The following is a 17,342-nucleotide window of genomic DNA, read 5'->3' on the forward strand; positions in this document are numbered from 1 at the left end:
GTGAGAGCTGTCGGGAAGACCCTGACGACTTTTAACCAGAAAACAAGATGCTCGCAGGGGCCTCTTGGGATGGTTACTCTGATTGCAACAGAGGGAGGATAACGGATGTTGCACTGATGTTCCAGTATTTAGTGTGTCTTATTGGGTGAGGGGTGAAGTCCTTGGGTCCTGGCTCCTGGAGCTATGGGTGGGGACTTTCCTAAGTGACATTCCAGGGGGTCATCTGGGAAAAGGCTTTTAATGGTGTTATGCTCCAGGCAGTTGGGAAGGTAAAAATCTCTTTCAGGGGAAAATTGATATCACAGTTCTCTCTTCCCCACCATGCCCATCATTTTAAGAGTTTGTGTTTCCGCACGGTGAATTCTAGAAAACCTAGAAGACAGTTAAGAAATACAAACTTAGAAAAAACCTTTTATTTTCAGTTCAGAGGTACGTGTGCAGGTTTGTTACACAGGTCAACCTGTGTCATGGGGGTTTGCTGTGCAGATTATTTTGTCACCCAGGCATTAAGCCTACTACCCATTAGTTATTTTTCCTGATCCTCTTCCTCCTACCACCCTCTGATAGGCCCCAGTGTGAGGAATAAACTTTTTTTTTTTTGAGACGGGGTCTTGCTCTGTTGCCCAGGCTGGAGTGCAGTGGTGCAATCTCGGCTCGTCACAATCTCTGCCTCTCTGGTTCAAGAGATTCTCCTGCCTTAGCCTCCTGAGTAGCTGGGACTACAGGCACATGCCACCATGCCCAGCCAATTTTTTTTTTCTTTTTTTGTATTTTTAGTGGAGACAGAATTTCACTATGTTGGCCAGGTTGGTCTCGAACACCTGACCTCATGATCTGCCCGCCTCAGCCTCCCAAACTGCTGGGACTACAGGTGTGAGCCTCCGTGCCTGGCCTCGGAACACAAACTTTAAAAAAAGTTGAGGTGGGCCAGGCGCAGTGGCTCAAGCCTGTAATCCCAGCACTTTGGGAGGCCGAGACAGGTGGATCACATGGTCAGGAGATCGAGACCATCCTGGCTAACACGGTGAAACCCCGTCTCTACTAAAAAATACGAAAAACTAGCCGGGCATGGTGGTGGGCGCCTGTAGTCCCAGCTACTCGGGAGGCTGAGGCAGGAGAATGGCACAAACCCGGGAGGCAGAGTTTGCCATGAGCTGAGATCCGGCCACTGCACTCCAGCCTGGGCGACAGAGCGAGACTCCATCTCAAAAAGAAAAAAAAAAAAAGTTGAGGTGAATCATGGTGAGGAAGAAAGTGCGTTAAGGAGTCATTCTTATGGCAGTTTTGGTGGGTGTGGCTCCTCGCATAGTGGATTCCACCAACAGTTGTTGAATGCCTGTTCTGTGCCTGGCCTTGGGCCCTGATATCAAAAGAAGCGCCCATCTCTGTTTAGACCGAGGACCCAGAGGGTGGCCACGGGGCTTTGTTAATTCATCTTCTGCAGCTTTTTTTGCTTCTGATGTGCTTTGACCAACTTCTCCTCAAAAGAACATGTCCTCTCCATGCTTGCATTGCCCAGGTGGTCAGCAGTCACCTCCTGTGATTGTGACCTGAGTTCAAAGCTCATGCCCAGTGTGACCGTGGAATTGTGTATTTCTGTCCTAGGCCTTAACTTTGAGTCTTTCTAGATGGAAGAATTCAGGGTTTGGGAACTCAGGCTGAGAAGTTCCCCCGCAACACTCTGAGGTGCAGGCTTGCCCCCCAACCCCTGTGACTGCCACCCCCTCACGGCCACCTGCCTTCTCTCCTGCAGGTACCTCACAGGTGACCAGCTGCGGAGCGAGTCGTCCCCGGAAGCTTACATCCGCTGCCTGCGCATGGGCTGTCGCTGCATTGAACGTGAGTAGCTCCTTCCTGGCTGAGGTCACGCTCACAGCAAATTGAGGATAACCATGTGGTTGCTCTATGTTTTCTTTCAAATTTTAAAAAAGTTTTAATGGACACACAATAACTGTGCATATTTATGAGGTTAGAGTGTGATGTTTCTTTTTCTTTTCTTTCTTTTTTTTTTTTTTTTGAGACAGAGTCCCTGTCATCTATATCTCCTCAGCTTCCTCCTGGGCTGGTATTAGAGGAAGGCAAACAGACGCCCACTGTGTTTTGGCAGCTGGGTCCTAGGTGTGCACAGGTACCCCGTATCACCTGGATTGGGGGGTCTGTGAGCAAATGTGAAAAGAACGATCAGGGCTGGATATGGTGGCTCCTGCCTGTAATCCCAGCACTTTGGGAGGCTGAAGTGGGAGGACTGCATGAGGCCAAGAGTTTGAGACCAGCCTGGGCGACATGGTGAGATTCCGTCACTACAAAAAGTAAAAAAATTAGCTGTGTGTGGTGGCATGCACCTGTGGTCCCAACAACTTGGGAGGCTGAGGTGGGAGGATCACTTGAGCCCAGGAGGTTGAGGCAGTGGTGAGCTGTGATTGTGCCACTGCACTCTAGCCTGGGCAACACAGCGAGACTCTGTGTCTAAACAGAAAAGAAAAGAAGGGTCGGCCGGCATCTGTGGCTGAGCAGATGGCAGAGGCCTTACTTCCCTCCTTCCTTCTCATAGCCTCTCTGGCTCTTTTCCTTCCAGCCTCTCTCTCACCAAAGGCTCATGGGTGCATTTGGCTGAGAAAAGGAAACAGCCAGCTGGGCATGGTGTCTCATGCCTGTAATCCCAGCACTGTGAGAGATCGAGGCGGGCGGGTCACTTGAGATCAGGAGATCACTTGAGATCAGTTTGAGACTAGTCTGGCCAACATGGCGAAATGCTGTCTCTACTAAAAATACGAAAATTGCCAGGTGTGATGGTGCACATCAGTAATCCTAGCTACTTGGGAGGCCAAGGCACAAGAATCGCTTGAGCCCGGGAAGCAGAGGTTGCAGTAAGCTGAGATCGTGCCACTGCACTCCAGCCTGGGCAACAGAGGGAGACTTTGTCTCAAAAAAAAAAAAAAACAAAATAAAAACAACAAAGGCAACAACCACTGACTTACGCTCCAGTGTTACCAAAACCACTCATGATGGAAGCAACGTTTTGTAGCAGTTATTCTATAGACTTTCCTCCCATTTATGATTTTTCTCCTCCCTCAGGAAAAAACAAATGTTTAGAAGAAAAGCTTTAAGCAGTCAGCTCCTGTGCCCTCAGGGGGTCCAAAAGATTGGGGATGTTCACCTTCCACATGACCCATTTCTGTTTGAAAATTTTACTGTGAACCTTTACAAATAAATTTCTCATTGCTCTGTATCATTTCCACGGGCAGAAAAGGCAGTCAGGGTTTTCAACAGGCAAAGTCAAAATAAAACACGTGGTAAAATCTTCTTTAAAAAGAAGCATTAAGGCCGGGCGCAGTGGCTCATGCCTCTAATCCTAGCACTTCGGGAGGCTGAGGCGGGCGGATCATGAGGACAGGATATCGAGACCACCCTGGCCAACATGGTGCAAACCTGTCTTTACTAAAATACAAAAAATTAACTGGGCGTGGTGGTAAGCGTCTATAGTCACAGCTACTCGGGAGACTGACACAGGGGAGTTGCTTGAACCCGGGAGGCGGAGATTGCAGTGGGGCGAGATTGTGCCACTGCACCTCCAGCCTGGGCAACAGAGTGAGACTTCATCTTCCAAAAAAAAAAAAAAAAAAAAAAAAACAGCATTGAAACTAGCTTGTCTTGGACAGCTGCACTTGCATTATGTAAGCACACAGGGAACCCTGCTTACACAGGGAAATGCGTGTCCTCCTGTTGGCAGCCGAATGGAGGGAGTGTGGGCGTCCTTGTCTAGTAAGTGAACTGGTGTGTGGGCTGGGGGCTGACCTTGGGGCTATCGGTGAACACATGTGTTGTTGAGCCTGCCACGTTTCTCCCTGTAGTAGACTGCTGGGACGGGCCCGATGGGAAGCCGATCATCTACCACGGCTGGACGCGGACCACCAAGATCAAGTTTGACGACGTCGTACAGGCCATCAAAGAGCACGCCTTTGTTACCTCAAGGTCAGTTGGCTGATTTCTGGGTGGTGTGACTTAAAGAGGAAGGCAGCTAGGATTGGATGGGCAGATGCACAGACAGGCAAACACACATAGACGCCTCCCTCCAAATGTAGGAAGGCCTGGGCCCCATCTTGGCCAAAGCCAGTGCCATCAAGTTCTCACCCGAGTGTTAGCACCCCCTGCAGGCCGAGAGTGCAGGTTACTCCCGGAATCTAGAGCCCCGAGGAGGCTCTGGCTGGGAAACCCTGTGGCTGCTCCGTGCCCACCCCGCCTCCTCATTCTCTCTGGCCCCCACTTTCAGAACCCTTGAAAGAGAAGGAAAGGCTGGGCGCAGTGGCTCATGCCTGTAATCCTGGCACTTTGGGAGTCTGAGGTGTGATCACCTGAGGTCAGGAGTTGGAGAAGAGCCTGGGCAACATGGTGAAACCCCGTCTCTATCAAAAATACAAAAAAAAAAAAAAAAAAAAAAAAAAAATCAGCTGGGTGCAGTGGCATGCACCTGTGGTCCCAGCTACTAGGGAAGCTGAGGTGGGAGGATTGCTTGAACCTGGGAGGCAGAGGTTACAGTGAGCTGAGATTGCGCCACTGCACTCCAGCCTAGGCAACGGAGCGAGACCCTGTCTCAAAGAAAAAAAAAAAAGAGGCAAGGAAAGTTAAAATTCCCCTTCTGTCCTAATTCCCTCTTTTCTGCCTAGTTGTCACCCCCGCCAAACCTGTTTCTACAGGCAGAATCCAAGCAGCCAGTAGTGGTGGTGGTGTATTTCTTGAATAGCCGCCTGGGGCCAGGCTCTGTGCTAGGTCCTTTGTACGTGTGATCATCTTGATTCTTTGCCGCAAAGTGGGTATGGTCATCTCCATTTAACAGATGAGTATAAATTGAGGCAAGGAGAGGTTAAGTGGATGAGAACATTTAGGTTTGTTTCAAGGGTTTCTAACCTCAGGTCTAATCCTTGTCGGTCCCACTAGAAGATCTTGATTTGGGCTGGAGGTCAACGGAATTGTTCTGTAAAGGGCCAGATGGAAATATTTCAGGCTAGCCGGGCACGGTGGCTCATGCCTGTAATCCCAGCACTTTGGGAGGCCAGGACGGGTGGATCACGAGGTCAGGAGATCGAGACCATCCTGGCTAACACGGTGAAACCTCGTCTCTACTGAAAAATACAAAAAAAAACTAGCCGGGCATGGTGGCGGGCACCTGTAGTCCCAGCTACTCGGGAGGCTGAGGCAGGAGAATGGCGTGAACCTGGGAGGCAGAGCTTGCAGTGAGCTGAGATCGCGCCACTGTACTCCAGCCTGGGTGGCAGAGCGAGACTCCATCTCAAAAAAAAAAAAAAAAAAAGAAAGAAATATTTCAGGCTTTGTGGGTCCTGTGGTCTCTGTTGCAACTATTCAGCCCTGTTGCTGAAGTGCAAAACAGCCGTGGACAAGAGGTAAACAGATGGGCTTGGCTGTGTTCCAGTTGAAACTTGAATTACAAATTACAGAAATAGATGGCAGGCCAGATTTGGGGCGGAGGCCGTCATATACTGACTCCTGGTCTGGGTTCCTTATTCTTTCTGAGAGCTGGCAAGAGGCCGTCTGTAGGCTCAGTGGAATGATAGTTGTCTTTTTATCCCTTCTGGGGTAGAATAGCACTTAGGAGTATGGATTCTGAATCCTTTTTGCCAAGTTTGAATCCAGCTGTGAAGTACTAGCTTGGGCAAAGCACTTACCATTCTATGCTTCAATTCCCACATTAAAAAACAGAGGTGAAAATTGTGTGCACCTCACAGGGCAGTTGTGAGGATTAAATGAGATGCCATTACAGCAAGTGCTTAACCCTGCACCTGGCATAGAGTTAGTGTTCAGTCAGTAAGATTGATTTTCTTTCTTTCCTTCTTTCCTTTTTCTTCCCTTCTTTCTTCCTTTCCTTTCCTTTCCCTTCCTTTCCTTTCCTTTCCCTTCCTTCCTTCCTTCCTTCTTTCCCTTCCTTTCCTTTTTTCCCTCCCTTTTTCCCTCCCTTTTTCCTTCCCTTTCCTAGATGGAGTCTCGCTCTGTCACCCAGGCTAGAGTACCATGGCAGTATCTTGACTCACTGCAACCTCCACCTCCCGAGTTCAAGTAATTCCCCTGTCTCAGCCTCCCGAGTAGCTGGGATTACAGGCACCTGCCATCACGCCTGACTAATTTTTGTATTTTTGTAGAGACAGGGTTTCACTATGTTGGCCAGGCTGCTCTTGAACTCATGACCTCAGGTGATCCTCCCGCCTCAGCCTCCCGAAGAGCTGGGATTATGGGCATGAGCCACTGCGCCCAGCCTGAGTGGTTATTTTTATTGCATTTACTGCAGATGTCCCTCGAGCTGGGTGGAGGCGTTGCTCTGAGACAATGAAATTATGGACGTCTTTTCCCACTTGGCGAAAACCTTTCAATGAAAGCATATGATGTCTGCCTCGCAGTGTTCTCCCCCATAGGGCCCTAGCCCTTCTTAGTGCCAACCTTCGCCAGGCAGATGGAAGGAGCCTGTGTTAACAGACACTGTGGAGGGGTTGCTTACACTGCTTTGAGAGTTTGCTTTCGTTTTCAGGACATAGGTGCTTATGGTTGTGAGTTGATAGTCACTCATTGAACATTATCTCATTCGTGGCTAGAGGAAGTTTTTTCTGGTTAAAATAGGCCTGGAATCATCTAACACCTATAGGGCTAGAACTCTGTAATTACACATGAATGCATTAATGTTTTTGCAGCAAAAGGCATCCTTATTGGTATTAAGAGGGATTTAAAAAAATGATTGCAAGCAGCATTCATTCGAATGGTTCACATTTTGCTGCCAGTTAAGTTTTGATACCAATTCACTAGCCTTTGTTCTAAAAGCTTTTTAGCTGTTGTGTTCTAGTAAGGGTGTGTGGATCAGGATTGGGGAATGAGCTGGGTCCACGCTTTCCAGGAGTGATGAGGCTATGATTTACTTGAGCTGGAACATGGTTAAGGATTTTATTTTTATCATCGTCAGTTTATTTTCACTTTTACCTTCATTTCTATCGAGTGATGTGGTTTCCTGTTTATGGAAGTGACATAGCTGCCTTTAGAATAATTTTGTTTTCGGCCGGGCGTGGTGGCTCATGCCTGTAATCCCAGCACTTTGGGAGGCCGAGGTGGGTGGATCACAAGGTCAGGAGATCGAGACCATCCTGGCTAACATGGTGAAACCGTGTCTGTACTAAAAATACAAAAAATTAGTCGAGCATGGTGGTGGGCGCCTGTACTCCCAGCTACTTGGGAGGCTGAGACAGGAGAATGGCGTGAACCCAGGAGGCGGAGCTTGCAGTGAGCTGAGATCGCGCCACTGCACTCCAGCCTGGGCGACAGAGCAAGACTCTGTCTCCAAAAAAAATAAATAAAATAAATAATAGTAATTTTGTTTCATAGTAAATGCCATGCACAAGCCTCAAATGGATTCTCGGTGGGAAAAACCCCATCTATACACTATGTTTCTTGGATAACTGGGGAAATTTGAGTATGTCTAATGATGAATATGTCTAATCATTGTTTAAAGATAATTTCCTGGGGTGACATGGTGTGGTGAAGTCAGGGTATGCTCTTGTTCTTAAGAGATACCTGTGGAGGATGTCCGCGTCTCACTTCAGATGCTTCAGGAGGAAACGTAAATACATGTATAAATGAAATGTAAATATAGGCTAGGCACAGTGGCTCACACCTATAATCCCAGCACTTTCGGAGGTCGAGGTGGGTAGATCAGCTGAAGTCAGGAGTTTGAGACCAGCCTGGGCCAACATAGTGAAACCCTGTCTCTACTAAAAATACAAAAAATTAGCTGGGCATGCTGGCAGGCACCTGTAATCTCAGCTAGTCAGGAGGCTGAGGCAGGAGAATTGCTTGAAGTTGGGAGGCAGAGGTTGCAATGAGCTGAAGTCGTGCCATTGCACTTCAGCCTGGGCAATGAGTGAAAGTCCATCTCCAAAAATGTAAAAATAAATAACTAAATGAGTTTTCTGCTCCCTCAGGAGGAGTGTGCGTGTGTTGTATATGTACACACACACACATAAATATATATATGCGTATATATGTATGTATGTATATGCATGTACTAATATGTGAATGTATATAGACGGAGATAGGTGATCCTTATTGGTGAATTCTGTAACTGAATTGACCTACTTGCTAAAATTGACTTGTAACCCCAAATCAAATCTCAAAGCACTCTGAAGTCATTTTGAGACACGCACAAAGTGTGGGAAATGAGACTCACATGACGCACATGTGTTCAGCTGAGGTTAAGCAAAGCAGCGCTCACCGTCCTGGTCTACAGCATGAAAGCTTCAGCAAGTGTCCTTCTCGCCGTCTGTTGAGTGCCACATTTTTCCTGTTTTTGAGCTTTTTCTTGGTAATTTTGCTGTTCAGATGGTCCAAAGCACAGTGCTGAGGGCTGCCTGGTGTTCTTGAGCATGATGAAGGCTGTGATGTGCCCAGTGGAGAAAATATCTGTGTCAGATACGCTTCATTCAGGCACAAATTACAGTGATGCTGGCTGTGAGCCTGACGTCAGTCAACAATATATACCAAATCAGGTGTCTTTAAACAGAAACACACATAAAACAAGGTCAGATTTTGATCCGTTGAGGTAAATGTTGTGACCACAGGCTCAAAAGGCCCTGACCCTGTATTTCCCCTTAGGAGCAATGGCTCAGGTATTTGCTAATCAATGTTGTTGGTGACTTTATGGACCATAACCTCAATAGATGAGAAAAATCAACTCTAGATACACACACACAAATGATCTATAAATGCAGACACCTTATATAAATATACATATATACACATACAAATAATAAATGTATGCATGCATACATATGTAAATTGACTATGTGTGCATATGAATGAGAATATAGGAAACCAATACACTTTATAGATGAAATAATAAATATACTAAAGTAGGTAGACGCACATGTGGGATAATGTCAATGTTGGTGACCCTAGGTGAAGCTTACATGGGTGCTTATTGCACTGTCTTTGATCTTTTCTGTAAGTTTGAAACTTAAAAACAATTAGAGACTTTTTTCTATAAGTTTAAAGACTTGAATGGATGAAAGAAAATACAGAGGAAAGGTGCATTCTGGGGTATGGGGAAGCTCCTGGATCAGACTGCAGCTGTTCTGAGTCCCAAGGCTTGTGCCCTCACACCCAGGATAAGGTCCCCTCTCCTTCTGAGAGGGCAGATGTGGGGGCTGTGCCCCGAGCAGCACCCGGTTTCTGTTGCCCCAGAGCCAAGCTGCCCTGGCCCCTCTGTGGGGCAGATGCAGAGGTGCCTGCTCCCCCTGCCGAGCTGCCCACCCTCTTCCGCCTGCAGCTTCCCAGTGATCCTGTCCATCGAGGAGCACTGCAGCGTGGAGCAGCAGCGTCACATGGCCAAGACCTTCAAGGAAGTGTTTGGTGACCTGCTGCTGATGAAGCCCACGGAGGCCAGCGCTGACCAGCTGCCCTCACCCAGCCAGCTGCGGGAGAAGATCATCATCAAGGTAGGCACCCCGGGTGCTGCTGTCAGCTGTCCAGGGAGCCCAGTGGCTCGGTTCCCTGGCTCTGGGTCCCATTCACCAAGTTCTGTGTCCTACTGGGCCTGCTCCAGGTCCTACTCTACAGGCTCAAACCCGCTCTCCTTACTAACACTGTGACTCCAGGCAAAGTCGTTGAGCTTTGGGAGCCTCTGTTCTCACCATTCTCAGGGGGAGGTAATATTAGAACCCACCTGGCCAACTTGCTGGGAGTATCATATGAGGGAAGGCGTGCACAGTGCGTGGGACTGCGCCTGTCCTGTAGTTGGGGCTACGTTAAAGGCTAACTTGTTATGGTTTCTTCGTTCATTGGTGAACCTTCCCCACCCTCTCTCGGAGTCAGCCTTATTTGAGGTGCTGGAGGTGTCCAGCGACCTGGGTGCTGTTCCTGTGATTGGAGCTTCCGGTTGTGTGGGAGGCGGGCAGTGGCTAGAAAACACTAAGTGCAGCAATAGAGCTGTTATTCCTAGTGCTACAGGGGAGATGAGTGATTATATGTGTGCCTAGGGATGCCACGGTAACATTTGGATTTTTGAATTATTAGGATAAAGAGACCAGATATGCAGTGGCTTAAAGCACAAAAGAGTTTATTTCTTCCCCACACGAGGGAGAATGTTCTGTGAGTTTTGAGCTCTAACCCACAAGGTGACTCAGGGACCTGGGAACCCTCATTCTGCTCTACCATCTCTCAGGGCAGCAGTTTTCAACTGGGGTTTTACAGACCCCCAAAGAATCCACGGTTAGAATCAGAGGGGCATGTGAACTTCAACAGAAAAAAAATTACATCTTTATTTGTTTAACCTGTACATAAAACTTAATACTTCCTTCCATTATGAACGTTGGCAGCAAGCCACTTGGGGGCTCTGTCACCAGTGGAAGTCATGAGTATTTTCATATCACATTTACAGTTACTGCAAATATTTCAAAATAATGTGCTCGTCATCACTTTGGAATTATGGAGGTTATAAGATCTGCCTCTAGATCTTATTTAAGATGTTAATAAAGAAACACATCTATTAGTGTATTGCAAATATTTATTTAATATCTTTTTTTTTTTTTTTGGAGATGGAGTCTCACTCTGTCCCCCAGGCTGGAGTGCAGTGGCGCGATCTCGGCTCACTGCAAGCTCTGCCTCCCGAGTTCATGTCATTCTCCTGCCTCAGCCTCCCAGAGTAGCTGGGACAACAGGCGCCACCACTACGCCCGGCTAATTGTTTTTTGTATTTTTAGTAGAGATGGAGTTTCACCGTGTTGGCCAGGATGGTCTCGATCTCCTGATGTCGTGATCTGCCCGTCTCAGCCTCCCAAAGTGCTGGGATTACAGGCGTGAGCCACTGCGCCCGTCCTATTTAATGTCTTAATCATGTTTCAATATAATCGAGTTTCCTTTGTAATTTTATGCATTATTATTCTGAGAAAGGGGTCTGTAGCCTTCTCCAGATTTTGAAGGAGCTCATTACACAAAAATGGTGAAGGGACTTTGCTTTGTCCTTGTTTGTGTGGTAGACGCTGGGTCTCAGGCACATCCGAGTTCCAGCTCAGAGCACGGGAAGTCCAAGGGTGTCCAGGGCAAATGGTTTCTGGTAAGCAAGTCAGCTGTCCCGTCCTTTTCTGTTCTGTGCATGAGAACTCAGTCGTGTTACCTGCAAGGGCGGTGGAATCTGAAGTCCCTAGCGGGCAGCCTTTCATGGAAGGAGCGAATGTGAATTTTGTTGACATTCCCACAAGCTCATGGGGAAGGACAAACAGCTGTTTCCTAGGTATTTCAGTGTGTTCCTGCAGCTGTGACAAAATACCATAAACTGGGTGGGTTATAAACAACAGGAACTGATTTATCACGGTTCTGGAGGCTGGAAGTTCAAGGTCAGGGTGCTGGTATGAGAGTCCTCTTCCAAGTTGTAGGCTGTCAACTTCTAGTTGTGTCCTCACATGGTGAAAGGGGTGAGGCAGCTCTCTGGGGCCTCTTTTATTTTTAAATATTTATTTATTAATAAATAACCATCTGGGACATGGAGATATCTTTGGCCTCTTTTATAAGGGCACCGTTCCAATTCATTAGAGCTCTACCCTCATTCCCATTCATGAGAGCTCTACCCTCATTCCCATTCATGAGAGCTCTACCCTCATTCCCATTCATAAGAGCTCTACTCTCATTCCCATTCATGAGGACTCTACCCTCATGACCTAATCACCTTCTGTGTTAACCCATTCTCACACTGCTCATAAAGACATACCCAAGGCTGGGTAATTTATAAAGGAAAGACGTTTAATGGACTCATGGTTCCACATGGCTGGGGAGGCCTCACAATCGTATCAGAAGATGAAGGAGGAGCAAAGTCACATCTTACTTTGTGGCAGGCAAGAGAGCTTGTGCAGGGAAACTCCCATTTATAAAACCAGATCTCATGAGATGTGTTCACTATCACAAGAATACCACCTGAAAGACACGCCCCCATGATTCAGTTATCTCCCACTGAGTTCCTCCCATGACATGTGGGAATTATGGGAGCTACAATTCAAGATGAGATTTGGGTGGGGACACAGCCACCATCTTCCAAAACCACCGTCTCCAAATACCATTACATTGGGGATTAGGTTTCAACATACACATTTTGGGAGGACACAGACATTCAGACCATAGCAGTAAGCAGAGAAGGGGGATGTCCTACCAGGTTGGGGGAATAATAGCACACACAAGGGTGTGGATGGTGTCAACATGTGGCATATACCCTCAGTTGTCACTGGGTCACCAAGATACATTGGACACAATCCTTATGTTCCAAGAAGTCATAAGGGAGACAAACCCATCAACAGAGAAACACCAGGCAGTGCAAGGAGCTTTGGCTAAGCCGAACCAGAGGAGGGGATGTTGGTGCCCCCATGGGTAAGAGCATCAGCGCACAGGGAGTGTTTGGCCAAGACTGTGACCCTCAAGGTACAGATGTTTACTTAAGCAGGAGATCAGCTGTCATTGTCTTAGCCTTGCAGATGAGAAGTGTGAGGCCTGGAGAAGTGCAGCCACCTGCCCAGGGTCATGAGTTAACAAAATAGCTCCCACACTGTTTGCGCCCAGGCAGTTGTTTCGGAGATGCCAAGGGATGCTTCCTGGCAGGATAAGGGGTGGAGGGAGCTTGGCCATGGAGGGTCCATGGCTTCTCAGGCACCTGGTTGGTGACTCTTCAGGGCAGCCTGGTTGCATTTGCTCTTCCCTGCTCCCAGCTCATTCCTTCTGTTTCCATTAGGATGGCTCGCTGCGTGTTCCCAGGGATTTTTCAGCTCTTGTTCTAGGATGCAAAGTACTGAAGGCCCCTTTTAGAGCACCCTCTGCCCCACACCTGATATGCTGTGGCTCACTTCTTTCTATTTCAAGAAATGAGGTGGAAATGGCATTGGCCAGTCACCTTGTACCATGCACTGGGCTAGGCATGGTCATACGTATCTTCTTCCTCAGTCTCGTCACGGCACTGCAGGACAAATAACCTCAGCCCTTGTCCACTTTACAGATGTGGACATTGAGATTCAGAGGTTAAATAGCTCAGCCAGGGGCACACATTTAGTATTTGCTGAAGAAATTATTCAAGGTCAAGGTGGTCTGCCCTCAAAGCCTGCTTTCCCATGCCTGTATCATGTATCATGCTGCCATTCACAATGGGACACTGAGGTCCTGCTTCACTGTTGGCACTTAACTTTCACGTTCTTTGACTTACGGGATCCCACAGGGGCTGCTACATCCCCATTTTATGAGACAGATTACTGAGACTCTGATGATGACTCAGTCAAGGTCACATGGCCAGTAAGGTAATAGGCCCTGAATTCAAATCTGGATCTGACTCCCCATCCTGAGCTCCTTCACCAGGTTACATGACCCTCAACTTACAGATGCTTGCCTGAGTGGGAGGCCAGGTGTCATCACTGTCTTAATCTTGTAGATGAGAAGTCTGAGGCTCAGAGAAGTGTAGGCACTTGCCCAGGGTCACACAGCTGGTCGAATAGCTTTAGTGCTCTTTGCACCCAGGTCGCCTTAGTCTAATCCCCAGCGGGTCTCCTGCCATCCTGCCCAGCCTGTTCCCTCTGGACTGCAGCCTGCCTTTCCCTCTGTGTGCTGGAGAAGGCTGAGCATAGGGGGTGTTGCGTATTCACCGAGTATCAACAGAGCACTTACTGTCTGCTAAGTGCTCTTCTAGCACAAGAGACTCAACAGGAAGCAAAACAACATCCCTGCCCTTATTGGGCTTATATTCTAGCCGTGAAGACAGAAGACAATCACATGGTGTGTGTAGGGCTAGAAATGTGAGATGAATAAAGCAGGCCTGGGGCTAGAGAGTGGCAGGATGGGAAGGGGACTGTGGGCTATTTTTATTTATTTATTTTTGGGACAGAGTCTCACTCTCTTGCCCAGACTGGAGTGCAGTGGTGCAGTCCCAGCTCACTGCAACCTCCACCTCCCAGGTTCAAGCAATCTTACTGTCTCAGCCTCCCGAGTAGCTGGGATTACAGGTGCGTGCCACCACGCCTGGCTAATTTTTATATTTTTGTAGATACAGGTTTTCGCCATGTTGGCCAGGCTGATCTAGAACTCCTGAGCTCAAGTAATCTGTCTGCTTCAATCTCCCAAAGTGTTGGGCTTATAGGCTTGAGTCACTGTGCCCGGCCAGTATAGGCTATATTTAGATGAAGCTATAAGGAAAGTTCCTCCTCCTCGTTCAGGGTAACCTGGAGAGCTGAACAGACTAAGAGGGAAGCTGGGCAGCAAGAACAGGCAGTGCAAAGGCCCTGGGTGGGAAGAGGCAGATGAAGGCTGCTGGCTCGGAGACCTAAACTTGGGTCTCCATGGAGACAGTCTATGTGTATGTTTTCCCCTCAGCATAAGAAGCTGGGTCCCCGAGGCGACGTGGATGTCAACGTGGAGGACAAGAAGGATGAGCACAAGCAACAGGGAGAGCTGTATATGTGGGATTCCATCGACCAGGTGGGCCTTGGTCCCTTCCCATAGCCACTATGGCCACCCCCCTCGCAGCTGCTTCTTGGAGCCTTGCAGGGAGCTCTGAGAATATGTCTGTCTTTCCCATTTTTAGTCAAGTGAGTTTTTGCCATGCGAATTTACCTTCCTACTTAAACTTTATCTATTTTGTGGGACAGGGTCTCGCTCTGTCACCCAGGCTGGAGTGCAGTGGTGTGATCGCGGCTCACTGCAGCCTTGACCTCCCAGGCTCCAGTGATCCTTCCACCTCGACCTCCCTGAGTCTCTGGGACTGCATGTGTGCAGCACCATGCCTGGCTAATTTTTTGTATTTTTGCAGAGACGGGATTTAGTCACGTTGCCGAGGCTGATTTCAAACTCCTGGGCTCAAGCAATCCTCCCATCTTGGCCTCTCAAAGTGCTGAGATTATAGGCATGAGCCGCTAAGCCTGGCCAACTTTATTTTCCTTTCGCATTTTTAATGTTTTACTTTGAAATAATTTTAGATTCAATATAATATATTTACATACACATACAAATGGTATGGGATATTCCCATCTACCTTTACCAAGCTTCTCCAAATGTTATTAATAACATCCTACATAACCACAGTATAATTAGTGCAATCAGGAAATTAACATTGGTACAATACTAATAATTAGTTTATAGACTGTATTTCAGTGTTACCACTGTGTCCATTCAGGCTGTTTTCCTGTTTCGGGATCCACTATCTGTTGCCGCGTGCACTTAGGTCGCCCTGACTCCCTCGTGTCCTCCAATCCAGAGTTGTTCCACCAGAAACCTTATTTTTCAGGCTCTAATGCTGCTTCTATCCCTTTACCTAATGTGTATGTCCATTTTTGAGTATGTTTTTACATGTCTTCTTATATCCTAGATATAAACATAACAACGGCAATGTTTATTATTTATTTATTTTAGATAGTCTTGCTCCATTGCCCAGGCTGGAGTGCAGTGGTACCATCTCAGCTCACCACAGACTCCACCTCCCGGCTGAAGTGATTCTCGTGCCTTAGCTTCCTGAGTAGCTGGGAGCACAGGCGCGCACCACCACGCCCTGCTAATTTCTGTAGTCTTAGTAGAGATGGTGTTTCACTATGTTGGCCAGGCTGCTCTTGAACTCCTGATCTCAAGTGATCTGCCCACCTCGGCTTCCTGAAGTGCTAGGATTACCAGTGTGGGCCACTGTGACCAGCCAAAAATGGCAATATTTAAGTAAAGAATTAAGTTGGGCCAGGCACGGTGGCTCATGCCTATAATCCTAGCACCTTGGGAGGCTGAGGCGGGCAGATCACGAGGTCAGGAGATCGAGACTATCCTGGCCAACATGGTGAAACCCCGTCTCTACTAAAAATACAAAAATAAGCTGGGCATGGTGGCACGTGCCTATAGTCCCAGCTACTCGGGAGGCTGAGGCACGAGAATTACTTGAACCTGGGAGGCGGAGGTTTCAGTGAGCTGAGATTGAGCCACTGCACTCCAGCCTGGGTGACAGAGGGAGACTCTGTCTCCAAAAAAAAAAAAAAAAGGGGCAGCACACCTACGTGGCACATGTATATGTGTGTAACCTGCACATTGTGCACATGTATCCTAGAACTTAAAGTATAATAAAAAATAAAAATAAAAACATTATTTAAAAAAAAGAAGGTTTCTGCATACCCTGCACCCAGCCTCCTCTCACATTAACATCATGCATGACAATAAAACAGTGACCAAAACTCAGAACTTAACACTGGTACTTTACAGTGAAACCAGAGACTAAATTTCACCAGTTTAAAAAAAAAAAAGTCATTAAGCAACAAGTAAATATTGAAGGTAAGATCTCTAGACAAACTGGACAGAAAATCCTGATAGTCTCAAAAGGTAGATGAAATAGAAAAGAAAATGATGAGGAGGTGTACCTACCTTAGACACATGGATTTAAAAAGTCCAAAAAGAAGCTCAAATAGTAAAAGAAGCTCAAAACGCATCAATGTTTTAAAAAAGAAATGCCTTGAAGAGAATTGAACTCAGAGAAGTCACCATAAATGTCTATGAAAGTGGGAAAAGCACATCCACAGTAGATGCTGGGGTGACGCCCTGCAGGGCTCCTGGGCTCCAGAGTTGATGAGGTAGAGGCCTTGGGGGGCACTAATACCCGTTTCACTTTCTAGAAATGGACTCGGCACTACTGCGCCATTGCTGACGCCAAGCTGTCCTTCAGTGATGACATTGAACAGACTACGGAGGAGGAAGTGCCCCAGGTAGGGGGCACCCTAGCCACATAGGGAGGAGGTCCCCAGGGGCCCCCAAGGACCAGCCAGCCCTCGGGACCTCCTTCCCATGTGGCTTCTCTGGCTTCAGCTGGCAAGAGGATGCTCAGCTGAAGAAGCTGCTGCTACTCTGGGTACCATGGCCTGGTTGGCTTGTCTCTGATTGGCTGACTGCTGCAGGTACTTTAACCAGTGAGGTTCAAGATGCTTTCCTGCTCTCTAAAGGGCCTGATTGGCCTTAGATGGAGGCCGGTGCCCTGGCTTGGTCCCAGGCTTTCCTGTTGCCCTCTCCTCCAGCTGTGGTCATTTTCCCGCTGTTTACTTCTGCAGCGCCTAGGGCATCATGGCTCTCAGACTTCCCATAGAACAGAATGGAGGGCTATGCTAGGAACCCCTCACTCCATGTCTCAGGATGCCAGGAGGCCACCATAAATGAGGGCTCTCAGGAGTGGGAGGCAGGCAGAGGAGGGTAGTGGGTACTGTTTTGCCAGACCCCTTCGGGTGGGGAGCAGCTGAGACTGGCCTGTCTATGCTATCTGGTGCCCTGGGTCAGGGTGAGGCAGAATGACCTGTCTAGTGATGCTGGGGTTTGGT

General features: G+C 47.9%; 1 protein-coding gene across 1 annotated transcript in view; it reads left to right on the plus strand.

Annotated features, from left to right (window-relative positions):
• PLCG2 (phospholipase C gamma 2) overlaps positions 1 to 17,342 on the plus strand; it is a 184,705-nt gene that overhangs the window by 114,237 nt on the left and 53,126 nt on the right. The window contains exons 12-16 of the mRNA XM_025370127.1: positions 1,754 to 1,839; positions 3,852 to 3,972; positions 9,317 to 9,485; positions 14,383 to 14,487; positions 16,650 to 16,739. Coding sequence (XP_025225912.1) covers positions 1,754 to 1,839; positions 3,852 to 3,972; positions 9,317 to 9,485; positions 14,383 to 14,487; positions 16,650 to 16,739 — 571 coding nt within the window. The remainder of the gene's footprint in view (positions 1 to 1,753; positions 1,840 to 3,851; positions 3,973 to 9,316; positions 9,486 to 14,382; positions 14,488 to 16,649; positions 16,740 to 17,342) is intronic.

The sequence above is a fragment of the Theropithecus gelada genome, chromosome 20, assembly GCF_003255815.1.
Source record: "Theropithecus gelada isolate Dixy chromosome 20, Tgel_1.0, whole genome shotgun sequence".
NCBI lineage: Eukaryota > Metazoa > Chordata > Mammalia > Primates > Cercopithecidae > Theropithecus > Theropithecus gelada.